Source organism: Ailuropoda melanoleuca, chromosome 1 (genome assembly GCF_002007445.2).
Source record: "Ailuropoda melanoleuca isolate Jingjing chromosome 1, ASM200744v2, whole genome shotgun sequence".
NCBI classification, from domain to species: domain Eukaryota; kingdom Metazoa; phylum Chordata; class Mammalia; order Carnivora; family Ursidae; genus Ailuropoda; species Ailuropoda melanoleuca.
This window is the reverse complement of record NC_048218.1, coordinates 7,647,843-7,665,679: the sequence shown is the minus strand read 5'-3', so window position 1 is coordinate 7,665,679 and position 17,837 is coordinate 7,647,843. Positions and strand designations below refer to the sequence as shown.

Here is a 17,837-nt window from a genome sequence, read left to right as displayed (position 1 = left end):
TTCTTCCTCTCCCACTCCCCCTGCTTGTGTTCCCTCTCTCACTGGCTGTCTCTATCTCTGTCAAATAAATAAATAAAAAATCTTTAAAAAAAATGGTGAAAAGACAACCCACAGAATGGGGGGAAATACTTGCAAACCATATATCTGAAAAGGGATTTGTAAGCAACGTACAAAGAACTCTCATAACTCAATAATAACAAGAAACATAATCCAATTAAAAATGGGCAAAAGATCTGAACAGACATTTCTCCAAAGATGACAGACAAATGGCCAATAAGCCATGAAAAGATGCTCAAATCATTAGTCTTTAGAGAAATGAAAACCAACATCATAATGAGATGCTACTTCACACCCACCGGGATGACTACAATAAAAGAGATGGACCATAGTAAGTGGTGGTGAGGATGTGGAGAAATCGGAACCCTGGTAGATTCCTGGTGGGGGTAAGATGGTGCAGCTGCTTTGGAAAACAGTCTGGCAGTTCCTCAAAAGATTAAACAGAGTCATATGACCCTGAACTTCTAACCCTAGATGATCTAAGAAGAATAAAAACACATGTCCACGCAAAAGCTTGTATGTATATGTGTGTTCATAGCAGCATTTATCTTAACTGCCAGAAAGTGGAAACAGTTCAAATGCCTATCAGCTGAGGAATAAACACAATATGGTATAGCTATGCAATGGAATGTTATTTGGCAATAAAAAGTAATGAGCTACTGATCCACATTGCAATGCAGAAGAACCCTGAATACATTATATGAAGTCAAAGAAGTCAGTCACAAAAGGCCACATAATACATGATTCTATTTATATGAAATGTCCAGAATAGGCAAACGTATGGAGACGGAAAGTAAATTACTGGTTTCTCAGGGCTGAGACAGGGAGCAACTGACTCCTGATAGGTTCAGGATTTCTACTGAGGGTGAAGAAATATTCTAAGTTTAGATTGTGGCGATGGTTCCACAATTCTATGAGTATACTGAAAACTGTGAAATCGTACAGTGTGAATGGGTCAATTTTATGGTAAATTATATCTCAATAAAGATGTTAACAAAAAGAATGCATATCTTTTGGATATGATATAATCTATATGATTCTATCCTTTGGTAGATGTTAAAAATTTCCAAAATAAAAAGTTAAAATATATATCCTACGGCATCCATCAAGATGGTTTCTTTCAACCCATTAATGTGATAAGTTATGCTAACAGATTTTCAGGTATTGAACTGCCTTTTCACAACTGAAACACCCCCCCCTTTCTGGTCATGATATATTGGTTTTTTAATACACTGAGAAATCAACTTGTATTGATAAATGACATAGTTTTGTGGGGTTTTTTTCCCACTTTGTCAATGTTCAGTTTTCCCTTCTTGTAAAACTTCTGATATTTGTCAGTTAGGCACATGACCACACAGAATAATGTGCTTCTTGTTTCTCTGCAGCTATCTGTGGCCATTAAGTTTTTGATTGTAAGATATAGGCAGAAGTGCCATATGGCAGTTTTAGAAACCATCTTTAAGAGAGCTGGCACCTGGCCTTTGCCTTTTTTTCACCCTCCCCCTTCCCTCCACCCTGCTTGCTGGAATACAGATGTAATGGCGGGAACTAGCTGTTACTGTCTTACACCATGACGGCAAAGTGGCACCATGAGCCAGAAGTAGCCTGGATCACTGCGGACATCAACACTGGCTGACGTGCCAGCCATTTGCATGAGTCTTGTTTAAGTCCCTCCAACCGTGGGTCTCCCCTCACTCACAGCTAAATCTAATTCCACCTGATAGGTCAGATTTTTATAGTAGGGCTACACTGGCTTCATAAAATAAACTGGGATGTTTCAACTTTAGCAGCAACAAATAGCAGAACTATCTGATCCCTGAAGCTGTGATAGAAACCTGCTCTACAACTGGAACCTTTGGTACCTTTCTTGGTCCGGCACCATTTTAGTGCCATTTCTTTGCCAATTTTTTTCAGTTTCTTCCAAAGGCTATTCTTTTTTTCAGGTAGCCTATATTTTCTGGAGTCATTTTGCATTTTATTAAAGTTTGCAAATTTATTAGCAGGGGAGGTACATACTGTAATATAACTTACCAGGCTTTTTATCTGAAGTTGTTCCTAGTGTTATATATTTCTTTTTCTCTCTTTGTGTTTAGTTTGTTCTATTAAAGATGTGTCCATTGAATCAGTCTTTTCAAAGTACCAACTCATGGACTTATTTATACATTTTCCAATACTTCTACTTTCATGTCAGTTAATTACTGCTCTTACTGTCATTCTTATTTTGTCCTTGCTTTTCTAGACTTTTGGGTGCCTAACTCATTAGTTTTCATTCTCTCCAGTATGATAATAAAAAACACACAGGGCTATGAATTATCCTCTGACTACAGCATTGGCCACAGTGTGAAGCTCTTTGCCAAACAGTATATATTCATTTTCATTAAATTTTAAAAGGTCTGCAAGTGAAGTTTTGGTTTCCTTTTTGAAAAATGTTATAAAATTTACAAGTGGTGGGGCGCCTGGGTAGCTTAGTCAGTTAAGAATCTGCCTTTGGCTCAGGTTACGATCCCAGGGTCCTGGGATCCAGTCCCGTACTGGGCTCCCAGCTCTGTAGGGAGCCTGCTTCTCCCTCTGCCTCTGCCCTTCTCTCTCATGAATAAGTAAAATCTTTAAAAAAAATTTACAAGTGGTTATACTGAATCTGATTTTCCCCTTGGTATTAATTTCTCATTTTACTGCAATATGGTAGACTATGTGGCCTGGGCAGTTTCTACTTGTTAAAATTTAACTGAGATTTTCTTTCTTTTTTGGAAGACTGTAAAACTGATTTCTGCATATTCTCCACAGATTAAAAAATATATGTATTTTCTGTAAGACATAAAGGAAGACAGTGTTAAACACTTTAGGAAGTAAATGCTCATCTCTTAAATGTATCTGTTTTTGTGTACTGGGTTTTAATACATACTGATATTGAAAACTATTTTAAACCAAAATGAATACTTGACTTTATTTCTCTGCTCTTTTCTACCACCTTTCCACAACTAAATCTGAGCACATCCTTTGCTCAGTGCATCAGGAAGCAGTATGACTAGGCAGCCTCCTTCAGGTGGCCCAATCAGTGGCTGCTCATCTGAAACAGAACGGCTGGTCCCATCACTCAAGACCCAGAGGTGATGGTTCTGGTCTTGCCCCCCAGATGGCAACCCCCAAGAAAGGAAGTGGCCACATCGCACCTAGTGGGGCTCTCACTGAACAAACCCTGCCTCAGGAAACTCCAGCTTCCTGTCCCTGGTAGACGTTGTCAAGGTAACCGAACAGAGGCATCACTGGAGGAAGTGACAGGGGATGCTGATCATAGGCAAACCAAACATTTTTGTGTTTTCTGCCCCCTTGGTCTTGGTCAAGCAGGTGCTCCTCCATATTTGACCAGAGTTTTACAGACACAGATTATGTCTGTGTGCTTTTGTCTTTGTACTTTTCTAAGTACTTATCACCTCCAGAGTATTTCTGGTATGTTACATGCAAGCTTTCAGAGGTACTGGCTGGGTTTGGATATGAAAAACCTCACAACATTTAGAATCCTGTCTACCCGGATGGGGGAGCAAGGAGTCCCCATTTTACCAGCAACATTCACAGGAAAGCACAGTAGGGTATCAGGGATCCTCACTGAGTTTTCATTCCCGTTTGCCTTTACTTCCTCTATCATTTGCATTTTATGTAAGTGTAGTTGGATCAACTTTGAGTCTACAAATTGGGTGCTCTTAGGTTTCTTAGTAAAGTCACATTCTCTGAATATTTCGGCCACTCTGACAGTCTCGATTATAAACATCCTTTGGTGGTCATAGCAGAGCAGACACTGACCCAGAAGACTGACTCTCACCTCCACTTCTTAGACCCACATGCATAACTTTCTTTCTACCCGCGTGTCTAGTTTTGAACACCTTGGGGTTACAGAATTGTTTGTACCCAAAAGTGCCCTTCCCTTCACAGAGCATTTCCCTAATTAGTTCTTCTGCTTTGTGATTTTTCACCTCCACATCCTGAGCCCCAATGTCCGTTAGCTTGGATAAGCCTTACCGTGGAGGGATTCTTCACACAGAACCTTCTCCGACCTCGTGGACAAGCAGTGGGAATTACGAAGAGTGGCTTTGGCAGCAGTGATTCATGACTGCACAGCTGCCCCACGAACAAGATCATGTGCCCTGTCGGCAATGGCTATTTATTCGAATTCTCTCTTGGTATGGGAAGTTGGGGTTCTTTGGGGGGTATCGGGCCAGGAAATCAGCAGAGCGATGTGGCTTGGGCATTTCACAGTTCCTCTGAGCTTGCTTAGCTGTGAAGTGGGGATAACAAAACCCCCTCAGAAGGCTACTGTGAGGTCATTAGTAAAGGACATTATAGTGGTCTGAATTGGTCTAGAACATTCCCTGATATTTTCACTATCCATAAAGGAAATCAGGATTAGAATGTGATTTACCTTGGACTTTTGGGGCTTTAGACTCTCACTTCAGTCCTAAGCTGCGTCCAGCTGCAAACGATTTCCTGTCTCATGATTTCATCTTCCTTTGATTCACCTCCTCAGAGCTGCGGCAATCGCTGTGAACAAAGGCAGCGGAGTCCTTGGCCCCCCGCAACAGCTATGACGGCATGGCCAACGTGTGATGGGGAAACGGGAGGCAGCAAGCAGGAAAGCATGTCGCTGACACGGCAAAGTGAAGCCCAAATGAAGCGAGGCGAAAGTGGCCGGGGCTCTGGTGCCGGCGAAACTGGACTGCGTTACACGAGCTCCCCTGGACGGCCGGCAGGTGTGTGGAAACACAGACAGGTGCCTTCCATCGATGACGAGCCCTCAGCAGGAACGCGGGTAGCCGCTCCCCGCTCACAGGATTCCCGCACCGTCACGAGACGTACGCAGCGCTTAGAACAGGGCCCGACCCAACCACCACGAACGCTCGCGTAGCTCTTGCTCTCGCTGGACCCAAAGCCGTAGCTGGTATCTCTCCACACGCCAATACCTTGGAACCCCCAGAGCTGAGCTCCCCTGAGCCGGGCAGTGCATGACCCCCCCACCCCCACCCCAGCAAGCCCGTGGCAGCTCTTCTCCTAAAACAGATTGAGAAGGGATGGACCACAGCTGTCTTCTCAGGGCTCAGTACGGATACTTGTCTCTGGGAAAACCAAGAACTTAAGTTTTTTAAATTTTTTAATTGACTAGTACCAGTGAAAACCAGCCCACTTTCCTTCCACTCCGGTCACGGAAGTTCTTCTGGGTGGGCCTGGGTCCAGCTGGGTCCTGTGGCCACTGGATGGGGGGCATTGGTGGCTGCAGGGAGCACCGGGCCTACACCCACCCTGACACTTGACCAGCTGGCTTCAGCAAGGTCTGGACCCCTGAGAGTCTCAAAGTCATTTCTCGGCCCAGAGGACGGTCATGAAGATGGGAGTAGTTCTCTGTTCTACATGCACGTGTACCTCAGGCTCTAGGAGACGCTAGGCCCTGGTGTGGGAGCTCCAGCCCTTCTGGTCACAAGCCCCAGGGTGGGGGCTGGGCTGCCAAGACCCCAGCAACCCGGTGGCCTGAAGACAAGTCCCCTCCTTTCTCTCTCCTGTGACAACCCTGGGCGGGGAGATGAGCTGTTGTGCTTACACAATGTTGGGGGGATGTCCCGCTTCTCCGCCATCCCCGACGGCATGGAGCTCTGGCACGGGCTGGGCTGGGACATAGGTCCTCCTGGTCCAGCCATGCAAAGGGACCCCTGTCCTTGTCACAGGAGTACACCTAGCAGAAAAGGAGTTGGAAGTAAGTCTCTAGCCAGGGGGCTGCGGGTTCATGGAATCACAGCCTTATTTCAGAAAAAGAAGGGGGGAATCTGAAAGGGATGGTGGGATCCCAGATTGTAGCAACCTGCCACAGCCCAAATCCCTGCCAGCACGTGGAGGTAATCCCACCCCCCAAAGTTTTAACAGGATGATTCAGACTCGGACTCGGGACTTAGAGACTCCAATGAGGGAAGCAGAAGTAACGCCAGGGTTCCACTTCCCAGCGGCCACCAAGGCAGGCAGGCTCAGTACACCAACTGGGCGAATTCCGGCACCAACGCTTTGTCTTTTATTACATCTTCTTTCTGATTTACCTCTTACCTTTACTCTGGAGCTTACAACATGGCCGAGAATGGGAGCCAGGCCCCATTTCTGCAGGAGCTCTGACAGCCAAAGACATTTCCCAAACAATATACTGTTACAGATTCACGGTTCAGACTCCTTCCTTCCCCTCCCCTTCATGTCCTCTTGCTCTGATTCGAGAATCCGACAACCCTGGGCCTCCGACATTGTCCCCCCCGCCCCGCCCCAGCCAGCAAGGGCAGCCGCAGGCTGGTGGTGGTCCGAGAAAGCCAAACATCTGTGTTCATAACAACCGATGGGAGGTGTTGGCCAAGAAGGGGAAGGAAACGGCCAGCCTGAGGCCCTTGTCTGGGCCACTCAGGATCGAATGAAATGAAAATGAAAGCAGCCAGGGTGCTGGCTGGTCTTCAGTTAACAGTCGTTCCCTAAGCAGAGCACTCGTCCTATTTATATCCACAAAAGCAGTTTACTAAAGAAATGACAGAGCAGTATACACCCCAAACCTTTGCTCAAAATTCTCATTTAGCTTTTTTTCCATTAAAAATGATTTATACCTTTGAAATGTCCCAGAAAGTATGGCCTCTTTGTCTCCCGATACTCCGAACACATCCTCAAAGACAGATAATTATTAATGTCACGTGAGCATAAAAGGAGATTTATAAACCAGAAATGTATTCTCTGGGAACCAAATTAGAAATGACTCAGTGAGTAAATTGTATCGGTTTCACTGGTGAAGCCCTAGGATAAAGCAGTGCCTGAGTCAGGTCTGTTCGCCCTCGGCGTCACACGTCACCGGACGCGGTCCCAGGACGATAGCACGGCCGGGGCGGTGGGGGTCATCAGCCGGGTGGCCTGGCTCAGGCCCGCCCAGGCGCACGCGCTGTTAGGGGGGGCCGGGTGCGCGCAGAGGACACAGCCCAGGCGCAGGCGCAGTCAGGGAGGCCGGGTGCCTGCCGAGCACACAGCCCAGGCGCACGCGCTGTCGGGGGGGTCGGGTGCCTGCTGAGAACACAGCCCAGCCGCAGGCGCAGTCAGGGAGGCCGGGTGCATGCCGAGCACACAGCTAATTTCTGAGGCCTCAGTGATTGTGGACCAACAGGATCAGACGGAAGCGTTTTGCTGCACCAGGCTTCCACACGCTGTGCGCCACGACGGCTTCACCTCGGGGGCAGGCCGAGTTCGCCAAGTCCAGGGCAGCTTCCCAGCTCCTCCCGGGGCACAGTGGTCTTCACCTCCTGCCCTGGGCACGTCTCCTGCCATTCAGAACCCACCCAACGACCAGAGGTGTGGACAGTCGCGGTTTCCTCCTTTGACAGCCAGGGACGCCCCGCTCCAGCTCCCTCAACATTCTGAAGTCATCATGAAAACCGATCAAAGAACGACAAACAGCGGGAAAATGCTACACGGTTCCAGCGGACGCCGCTGCGCAGCCCTCCTTGGACGGGGTCTACACACACCGTAAGCAACAGGCAGCTCGCCACGTCCCGCCAAGCCACTGTCTGCCAGGAGTCGCAGCTACACCCACTGGCCAGGTGGGAGGGTTTCCTGGGTCCCCAGGACCTCACCTCCCAGCCCAGCACGTGCTGTCACTGCTTCTGAAAAGGGCAGTTAAGTCAGGAGCCGGAGGAAAATTCTGCTTTCTGCGAAGGGATCTTGCCAACAACAGTTACAAAGTCCAGATGAGTTTGAGAGAACAGGTCTGATGAGAGGTGCCCACTGGAAGCAGAGGCCTCGAGGTAACGGGGAACAGCAGTGACTGTGATCGGAGGGCTCAGATTCATTTCTGATACAGAAGCATCTCGAAAATAAGCCGATGCTGCCGGCCCCCGGCGGCCTGTCTGCCCGGCCTCACCGCGCACGCCCCCCGCTCCCCGGCTACACCCTGCACAGCTTCAGCGGGAAGTTCTCCGTGATGAGGTGATCCGCGTGAAGCAGCACAACGATGTTCACCTCAAATTCTGCGGACAGAAAGACGGCCGTTACGCTCCCTGCCCTGCGGCGGACACCCCACGCCGACGGCGCCCAGCGGGAGCAGGCTCCCAAAGGTGCGGGGGCGCCCCGTGCCGTGGGGGTTCCGTATCCCTGACCCACGTACAGCACCCTGGGCCTCCGGGGGAAGCGGCCGCGGGGAGAAGCGGCACTGGCCTCTGCCCGCCTCTGGCGAACTTTCTCTAAGGGAACGTGTCTCCTCACCTTGGAACAGGAAGGGGTCGGCTTCCCAACCACACCTCCCTTGTCCTCATCTTTACAAGAGAGAATCTTCTAAGATCCCTTCTGTTCCTTCATACTCTTTTGCTTTATTTTTACACTTGTGACAGTTCTTAACGGAAGAGCCCAGCCGCCCGGGTACATGTCTCCCGCTCCAAATGAGAAACAACGTCCAGAAACCGGGCAGTTTACTGCTGTTGTTTGGGCAGTGGTTCATTTACCCGAGGCACCTGTTTACACAACCTTCTCTTGTTGACAAGAGGGAGGGGATGAGCAGGGAGCTTCAGGAGAAGGCCTAGCACTGAAGCAGCTCAGCCCTGTGGAAGGGGCCCTGGTGGCCGGAGTCCTGAGGACAAAGTCGCCGTGTGTGGCTAGCTTGGCCATGACAGAGTGTGCCCCAGCAGCACCAGCCCACTTCCTTGCTCGCTTTGACAGTCATCACGGCACTAGAACGGCCCTCTGGGATTCTGGTCCCCATTCTCTGCCACCACTCCCACACCCACCTCGCTGTCCTTCCCTGGAGAGAGCAGTGTGGCTGGATGCCCAGCAGGCACGAAAGGGCCATGCTAGGGAGCTGGTGCTGGCTTTCCTGATGGTAGAGCAGCCATTCCGCCCGCAGAACCCTAGACTCTGGATGGGTTCCGGCTGGAGGACAGCCTCGGCCTCACGCACACTGAAGTCGCATGAGGTCAGCATCAGCACAGGTGACGGGGGCACATGTGATTCTGCTTATAACTCAGGATGTGGGGCTTGCTTCCACCTCCCACCCCGAGACTCAGAGCCTGACCGTGTCTGGCCACGTGGACAGGAGCCCCAGGGCCCACCGATGGCGCCCTCCCTCTGCTGTGGGCACTCCCAACTAACAGTATCTGTCGTGTGGTAAGCCCCAAACCAGACAAAACCCAGGATCAGGCGCAAGGAGCATTACTGATATCCCAGCTGAGGGGCTAAGAGCGTGATGTCTATGGAACAATCCCAGGCACTGCATGAAGTGTCACAAGGACACTTACTAAATCTGATAGAAACAGCAGGCAAAAATTTAGGTGCTTCAAGTAGAGCACAGAAGAAAAAAATTTTTAGACCTCTTCAAGTTTTTGTAGAAAAACCAAGGGAGAAATCAACAGATAAGCTCCTCCTAACTTGGAATCCAAGTACTGTGAAGTAACACTCCGCCTTGAGAACACTGCGTGACGGGCAGGGTGGCTTCTCAGGGAGCTTCTGTGGGGTGACCGCAAGACCGAGTGCTCTGCGTGGTGCCGGCCCCACACAGACCCGTGTGTCTGGCCCAGGGGCCCCTCTGCGGCCCGGCCTTCACGGGAGAATCCGGCAGGCCCACAGGCGCAGGGGGCTGGCGCGCTTACCCACTTTGAAGTTGGTGGTCTCCAGCGTAGGGCAGGTGAACAGCCGCGGGAACACCATGTAGATGGGGACGGACAGGCTCCGACACACGTCTCCATCAGCAATCTGAATATTCTGAATCTCCGTGGCATCTCGGGCATAGCCTTCCGCACACCCTACACAAGGCGGACAGCACCGTGTGCTCAGAGAACAGGGAATGTCCACACTGATCAACAGGCCCTTGGTGGCCACTTCTGCCACTTGTTCTACAGGATCGAGAGCTCCCTCCCCTCATGTCTCTCTTTCTCAGGCAGACGCTTCTTGGACTCAAGGGCCGTGCTCTTACTTCTGCCTCCCCCCGCAGTGCGTCGGCTGGCCGCAGAGGGCCCTTACCACAGGTCTCCACGCGGACCAGCTGCAGCTCTATGCTCTTGATGGCAGCCTCCGAGCTCTCCACCACCAGCTCCCCTGTCAGTGGCTGTGTGATCACGCAATTGGTGGAGTTGAGATGCCCTCGGATGAGAAATTTGGGGAGCAAGGCTCTCTAGAACAACACAAAAACAAGACATCAGGAATGGAAGGTGCTGAGGGAAATCACTCCAGAGTCAATCAGTTGGTACAAACAAAAACTGAAAACAAAGTTGGGCAATTTTTATAAAACCCGCTGGGACCCTGTTTTACAAAATGGGAAAGAGGTACAACAGTACTTATCTCTTCCGTCAAGTAAACGAACAGACTGAACTATTCAACAACTTCCTGTGGATACCTGGTGCCGACGCTGCCTGGACGGGACGGCCGGCTCCCTCAGAGCCGTCCTGATTGCCTCGATCAGACCTGCAACGCTCCTTCTTCCCAAGTGATACGACATAAAAACACCTGAGGAGGCTGCCAGGAGTGTTTACAGGGAATTGGTCACACACACCCCCCCAAAAGGTTCTATTTTTAGGATCAATTAAAAAATGCTACCAATTATGCAATTTTGAAAAGTCAAGGCACTTCTTTTATTTCAAGGACATTTAAAGAACAATTTTCATCAATGCTTGACTAAGACCTTCTGGACCTTTCCTCCGTAGACCTAGGAACCTGGCCATGGACGATGATGTCCCTGTGGGAAGTGGATCTGAAGAGTCAGAGGCAATTGTCCTAGCAGACGTCACCCCACTGGTCCCAAGTGCTAACAAGCTGAGTTGAGTTTAGAACACCACGGTCTCACAGAAGCAAAATGCAGCTGCAAATATGAGCCACAGATGTAATTTAAAATTTTCTAGTAGCTGTATTTTATTAATTATTTATTTACTTATTTATTAGCTATATTTTAAAAAGTAAAAGGAAGCAGCTAGAATCGGCCAATATATCCTAAATATCACTTCCATGTGTAATCAATATTAAAAAATTACATTTATATTCTCTTCCTCTTTGAAATGCAGTCAGCACCTTACACCCACGGCTCAGCTTGGCTCCAACCAGCCGCACCTCGAGGGCCAGTGGTCACTGTGGCTGGTGTTCACCTGTTGTGGGCACAATGCTGGAACTGGACACAGGGAGCTCTGTACCACGTGGCCCCAGAGGCAGAGAGCTCGAGAAAAGTCTTGATTCAAGACAAAGGTCTAACAACTCAAAGTAAAGAAGCCGTTTGTTTGGAAAAATAAAAAGCAGGAGCACTCTACATTAAAATTCTTTTAGGCAACTGATGAAAAAGAAAAGCTCTCAACATCCGGCCTAAGATCCTGACTGAACCTTCATTTTACCCTCTCCTCCCAGGGGCGTGATGTTAACACATACAAATAAAAATAAACTACAGTGAGAAAGGTGATGCAGGACGCCATGGGGAGACAACCCCAGTGAAGTGTTTGTGTGTGTGGAAGTGCACAGGGAGGCTCCCAAGAGCTCAGGGAACCACGTCCCGAGGTCAGCAGAGAGCTCTGCACACAGGGCCCGGGGCAGGGCCTGAGATTAGAGGCGGTGCCCACCCAGGGAAGGGGCAGTCGGGGGGCCGTGAGTGGCCTCTGGGGTCAGCACATGCCCAGGCTGGCACCACAGCGTACCCCAAGGGGGACTTCTCCCCAGGACAGTCCCAAAGCAGGCTGGGCGAGGCAGGGCAAGTGTCCGCAGTCATTTACAGTCACAGTGCAGCACAATGAGGCCCTCACCCCAGAAGACAAGCTACCGCACACCCTAAAAGAAAGCCCACAGGGTCGAGCGCCTCTTCCCCAGCAGCAAAGCTCCTCTGTCAGAGTGGGCGTTTAAAACCAGAAGGACAGACTATCGTCTGGGCTCGGGATAGACAGTCTAGTCAACAAGGCCATACGTAGTTAATCCTCATCTGTAAATATAAGCTGACAACCAGGAATCAATAAACAGTTGAAGAAAACAAAAGCAAGAAAGAGGCAAACAGAATAACCAGCAAACAGTATAACCAGCCCAAGGAAACAGAGATGAAGGGCCATGCAACTGCAGTAAAAGAAGGGGCTATCTTGAAAAGAAATTGTGCTTGAAGACGAATCACGCTGTTGCTGAAGGAAACATGTCGACAGTTGGGCGACATACCAAACAAAGAGCAAACGAGTGAGCTGAAAGACCGGGCCAAGGTTCTCCTGTGACGCATCTAAGAAACACTGAGAGCAGTTCACAGAGCTGAAGGAAAGATGGCAGGCACACTGACTGATTAAACACCAAAATCCGGCAAGGGCTTTGAAATTCCAGAATGCTAAGGATGGGGAGATGCTGGGATTTTCTGGCCTGGAAGGAAGGGAGAGGGAGGAGAAACAAATGAGCTCACACAAATTTGGGGACCAGATCATCAGTACCACGAGGCACCAGAAACCCAAGGAGCTACTCTCCCAAGTTCTAAGGGCAAATGAATTTGAAGCCCAGAAGTTTCCATCTACCTAGACAAACTAGGGTTCAGCGCGAGAGCAAAATCAGGGGTCTGTTAGATACTCAAAGATGTAAGTTCACTCCTCACCTGTTCTGAAAGAATGACTCTAGGAGGTACTCCAGCAGCACAAAAAATAAACTGAAGAAAGAAAAGGTGAGAGGAAAGCAGAGGTGAGCAATGACTATGGTGAAACTTCAGTAATTCAGTGATGGCTAAATCATGACTGATACTTCGGGCAACTATCAGAAGTGGTTTCTAAGCCAACAGAGGATTAATACTGGGAAAAATAAAACAGATGAAAGGGAACTTAGATTTCAGACCATTTCAACAAACGAGAGGGCTGTGGTGGGAGGAAAATGCAAAAATGTTACAGACCTTCTGGCAGAAGGTTCTTGTTCTCAGTGTTGTTACTTAAACTCACGAGTGTCTCTGTTTGTTTGAACATCTGGGGGTGACTATTCGGAAAACAGAAAAAGGACGTGAGAGGAAAAAGGAGCCAACAACAGTATGATAACAGAAAAAAACCCCTCACGGCCTTAATCAAAGGACAGGAACAAAAAAAAGAAAATAAAGTAAAGCAGAGACAAGATATAAGGAACAAAACAAACTATACAAGGTCCAGCTAGGAGCTCTTTACAAGACACACTTGGTCTGCTCTCCTCCTCTTCCTCGCTTCAGTTCTGTCACTGAGTTTTGTGCTATTGAGATTCTTGGGAACGAAGAAACACAAACCCTCTTAAGAGCATGAGTGCTAACTGGGGCGCTAACAGCCGAGGCCGGCGAGGAAGCAGGGCAGCGAGGTCCCGGCTGCAGGGCCGCAGCCTCTGGACCACCTGTGCTCCCTGCGTGCTTCCAGTCACATTCAGTCCCTGTGAGAGAACAAGCTGACTGGCCCGCAGGGGACCTGTCCCCTCCAGTAAGTGGACTTTCGAAGAGGCCCTCCAGGATGCACACCTGCCTCAGCCGTGTCTCCCCAGGGAGTGGGAGGCCTCTCCCACTTGCTGATCAATGGGGTCCGGAGAGCAGATACAGGTTTACAGCAGGGGGGAAACGCCACAGCCTCGATGACAAGAGAGCAGGCGCCAACTACAAAGTAAAGGGGTGCGGATCCCAGGCCGGTGGGGGCTCAGGAAAGAGGGGCTCTGAGCCCCATGTGGTAGACGGGGGAGAAGGGACGGAAAGCACAGTAAGCAGACAGCTGCCCTGAGAAGCTTTTCAGAAGCATTCTTCTTCTAGGTACTTACCGAATTTAAAAAGAAATCAACATTGAAAATCCAGACTATTCTGGGTACAGATAATAGTCCAAAATTTCCTCTTGCTGACGACTTGATGCCCAAATAAAGAACTGGGCAGCAGTGGGTCCGCGGGATGTAGTGGCTAAGAAAACACCCCGGCACGCAGGGGTGAGGAGCGCCATACCTCTTTGACGTTCTGCAGGGTCTCAGGTGTAATGGTGAAGTCCACGGGACTCGGGGTCAACTTCCCCTTCTGAGGCTGAAACAGAAGGCAAAACCCAAATCAGCTGCTTGAAGCCAAGAGTTCCACAGGCCAAACTCCCCTTTCCCCTTTTAGAGAAACGCAGGGCAGCATAATGGACCAGGAAGGACTCGGTACCCAGCGGCAGGTCGTGTGGGGTCTAAAAACACAGTTCTGCCAAAAATCTTTGTGTATTCTTTGTGAAATTTCTTCACCCCCTGTGACTCAGTTTCCTCATCTGTAAAATGAGGGGACTGCTTTCTTAATCTCTCCGGGCCCTTTCAGGTCCAGAAATTAAGAATTAGACCTAGGAACTGAGAGGAGCCTTCTTGGGAGGTATTTATTTTAAATTCCTCTGTTAGACCAAGAGCTGACACCGAACCAGCACGATGACCCTATGGGTGCTGTTCTTGTCACCGGTCCCACCTCACAGACACGGACAGTGAGGCATGGCGAGCTCACATGGCCTTCCCCAGTGGCAAAGCCGAGATTCAAACCCAGGTGGTCCGGCTCTGACTGTGCTGTCAGCCATTCAGCTGTCCATCTAGAAGATTCGTTCCTCTAAGCTACACGTTACCATAATTACTAGCGATGGTCACTTCCACATCATGAAACCGCAGAACCCACCAGACGGCCAAGCGTCATCAGGGCCTGCCTGGCGTGTCGCACTCAGGCGCCGGGACCCACAGGCCGGGGCCACAGTGAGGAAGGGCACTGGCCAATCTGCCATGTTTACTCATTTACCAAAAGCATATTCTACGATATTCTTCTCCTTAACAGGTTCATGAACATTTTCCTCCTCACAGCATTTAAAGGAATATTTAACTTGTCCACTAGAGATCACACACGGTTTGGCCTTCTCGTGAAATCATTCACAATGAGGAACAGGCTTCTTGGAGGCTGTGTGTTGGTAAGCTGCTGGGAGCAGAGAGGAGGCCCCGAGACCTCTGCCCCTGCTGCTCACCCTGAGCTGGCCTGGGGGGGGCTCTGCAGTCGTGACAGCGCTGTGGGTCCTGGGTTGGGGGCCGAGAGGGGTCCTGGCCTCGGGCCCAGCTCTGGGCAGGGAGCTGAACTTGGGCTCATTCTCCATCACAAAGTTGGAGGCTCTTTGCTGAAGACATAAAAAGGTACAGGTCTCTTCTAGGGAATAATCCACATGAAAAAAAAAATTTTTTTTTTGCTTCAGGTCCAAGACCCTTCATAGAAAAAAGGAAAATATCTAAATCACATCACTTCCAAAAAAGATAACTATTTTTAATATTTGATATGTTTATCACTAAAAGAAACAAACACAACAACTGTTACTGATAAGAGGAAAACTATAAATGTTGGAAGCCCCAGAAAGTCACAAAAATAATGCAGATAAAGGACATCGGTGATTTTGCCGATCTTACTGAAATATACCTGTGGACATTTCAGTGTAAAAGAAATGCAACTGCAGATGTTCCAGGAACACCAACCTGCCTCACCATGGGGCTCCGGAGAAGCCCCCACTTACTAAGGCCTGTGGCAAAGACCGTGGGATCCGCGTGGGGTCCCCAGGACACTGAGTCCCACTCAATGCCAACGAAGCTGTAGGCCGCGCTGGGTACACGAGTCAAGGAAAGCAAGTAGCTCTGGAGTCTGACACGGCCTGCAGCCCCACGGGATCAAGACGCACATCCAGGCCCCATTCCCCTGGGCGCCTCCAGGAACCGCAGTTTAGCTCTCTTCTGTCCCCAAACTGCTCAGAATTAAATCAAAGGCAGATGGACCACATTCTGAGTCTAGGTGGCTCTTCAAGGAGGGAACTAGGCTGCTGTCGGCCCCAAGAAAGAGGGGGCAGGCCCAGCCCCGAATCAGAGGTGTGTGCTCATAGCCCAGGGAGGGGAGGGACAAGCTGCTCCGATATAGGACCTGGAGAGCCCAGGGAGATGAAACAAGGGAATCCAGTGTGGTGGACATCTGTCACCACGCATCGTACCTAGGGCAGGCGCTGCTGTCACTGCTAAGTTCTGCATGATGACCAAGAGTAGAGCAGACGGGCTGCCGGTGCTCTGTCTTGAATCACCCAGAGTCGCCTACCGCCCTGGGGAGGGGGACCCAGTTCCCTTAGTTGACATGTGAAAGGAAATTTTTAAGAACATTCTGTCTCTGCAAAATATGAGCAGAAGGTGTTGGGAGAGGCAACCCACACTGGCCCTGCGTGTCCACGCGTGTCCTTGCTGGGCAGACCAAGACTGTAAGGCCCTGACCCTTCTGATCTGTCCGGGCCACTGCTCCGGGGTGTGTTTGCTGCGGCAGCCTTGAGGAAGGCTGCGTCTCTCTGAAACGGACCGGCTCACTGCTCACTTGCTCTAACAGAGGGGGACTCCCAGCCTGGTGCTCCTCGACTGAGGCACAAGCCCCTGGGGCGCAGCAGCGTCCAGGCCACGGCATCGCCCCCTGGGATTCTGGGCCCAGGGGAATGAGACACATGCCGATGCTGGTGCTCTGAGCCGGCTGGGAGAAACAAGGCCCCTCGTCTCCGACCTGGGAGTCTCTGCCCAGCAGCCACCACACAGCGCCAGGCTAACGTACCAGCTTAGAAATGGGGTAAAATGCCAGACCCTGCAGAAGATTCCTATGATGAAACACAGAGCCCCCCAGGACAGCTTACAGCAGAGTGAACGATGAATTCACAGGTCTTCGTCAAGTCCTTGGCCAACAGAGACCGCCTCATGTCACAGCGCAGGGTGTACTGGAGGGAGAAGTCGGAGAAGATGTCCCGTTAGTGCGATCTGCTGTCATCATGGAATTATATTCAAAGAGACAAGTCAGTCAACATACTTTAGGGAAACTTGGTCCAATTACTGTGTTATTTGAAATTAATAGATGTAATATGGGGAGCCAATGCTCAAAATGAAGGCATTTTTATAAAAAGACCAAAACCAAGAACACTTTAAGGGGATTCCTCAGCCTAGTCCCACGGCCATCCCACGGCTGGACCCACCGGTACAGAGGCACAGTCTCAGCTGTGACGCAGGGAGAGACCGGGGACACACTCCAAAGCGAAAGCTAGCTCAAATCCAGGGATTGGTGTTACTGTGGGAGCCCTGACAGATGAGACAACTCGTCTGGGCTTCGGCCTCCTGCTCCGTGAAATGGGGATGTTCAGACCTGCTTGCGGCAAGAGCCGAGTGAGACGGTGTGTGCCGGGCACGCAGCACGGGGTCCGGCAGAAAGCAAGCAGCCCTCGGGAAAGCAGGTGTTCTGTAGTGAGGGTCAGGAAGTGCACGGGGGGACCAGGAGCCGCAGGACGGCGTCTAGCATTCCACGGAGCAGGTGCGGCAGGCAGCAGCACTCCAGCGTTGAACCCCGTGGTGGTCTGTCTCTCCGCCGTCCCCGAGCTAGTTTCCTGAATGAGCCACTGCTGGCGTACCCCCCCCACCCCCCAGGGAGAGCCAGCCCCTCTGCGGAGCCGGCCCCTAGCTAAGCGCTCTGACCCGGGACTGCTCCTTCACACCCCTGTCTGCGGGTGGACAGACTGATCGGTAACAAAATTCTATAGCACGATCACGGTCTTCATGCTAATCTTTCAAAAGGAAGAAAAAAATCACATAACCCGTACTGAATAAAGTTAGCTGTTGTTTTAATCATCCAGGTAAAACTTCAGAATTCTGTTAAAAAAGATTTGCGCACCTGGGACTACACACATGGCTGAATTAAGAAGCTACATTATTATGAATGACCTACATACGTTATACAAGAAGTTACTATATATTCAAGGTACCGCTGGGGAGATTACAACACTTTTTAAGAAACATCCCTTGTCTGCAAGGACCTTTTCATATATATATAC

The 17,837-nt window shown here is 50.0% G+C and overlaps 1 protein-coding gene across 14 annotated transcripts in view; it reads right to left on the bottom strand.

The window, feature by feature from the left end:
* Positions 1–6,076: 6,076 nt before the first annotated feature.
* VPS26C (VPS26 endosomal protein sorting factor C) overlaps positions 6,077–17,837 on the bottom strand; it is a 42,420-nt gene continuing 30,659 nt past the window's right edge. For 6 of the 14 annotated variants that reach the window (XM_034655622.1, XM_034655620.1, XM_034655637.1 and 3 more), the window contains 7 exons: positions 16,656–16,736; positions 14,982–15,128; positions 13,961–14,035; positions 12,629–12,679; positions 10,057–10,207; positions 9,687–9,839; positions 6,077–8,075 (listed from right to left, as the gene is read on the bottom strand). In XM_034655622.1, coding sequence (XP_034511513.1) covers positions 7,993–8,075; positions 9,687–9,839; positions 10,057–10,207; positions 12,629–12,679; positions 13,961–14,035; positions 14,982–15,128; positions 16,656–16,736 — 741 coding nt within the window. In that variant the 3' untranslated portion in view covers positions 6,077–7,992. The other 8 variants (XM_034655644.1, XM_034655656.1, XM_034655650.1 and 5 more) reach the window with 6 other exon arrangements.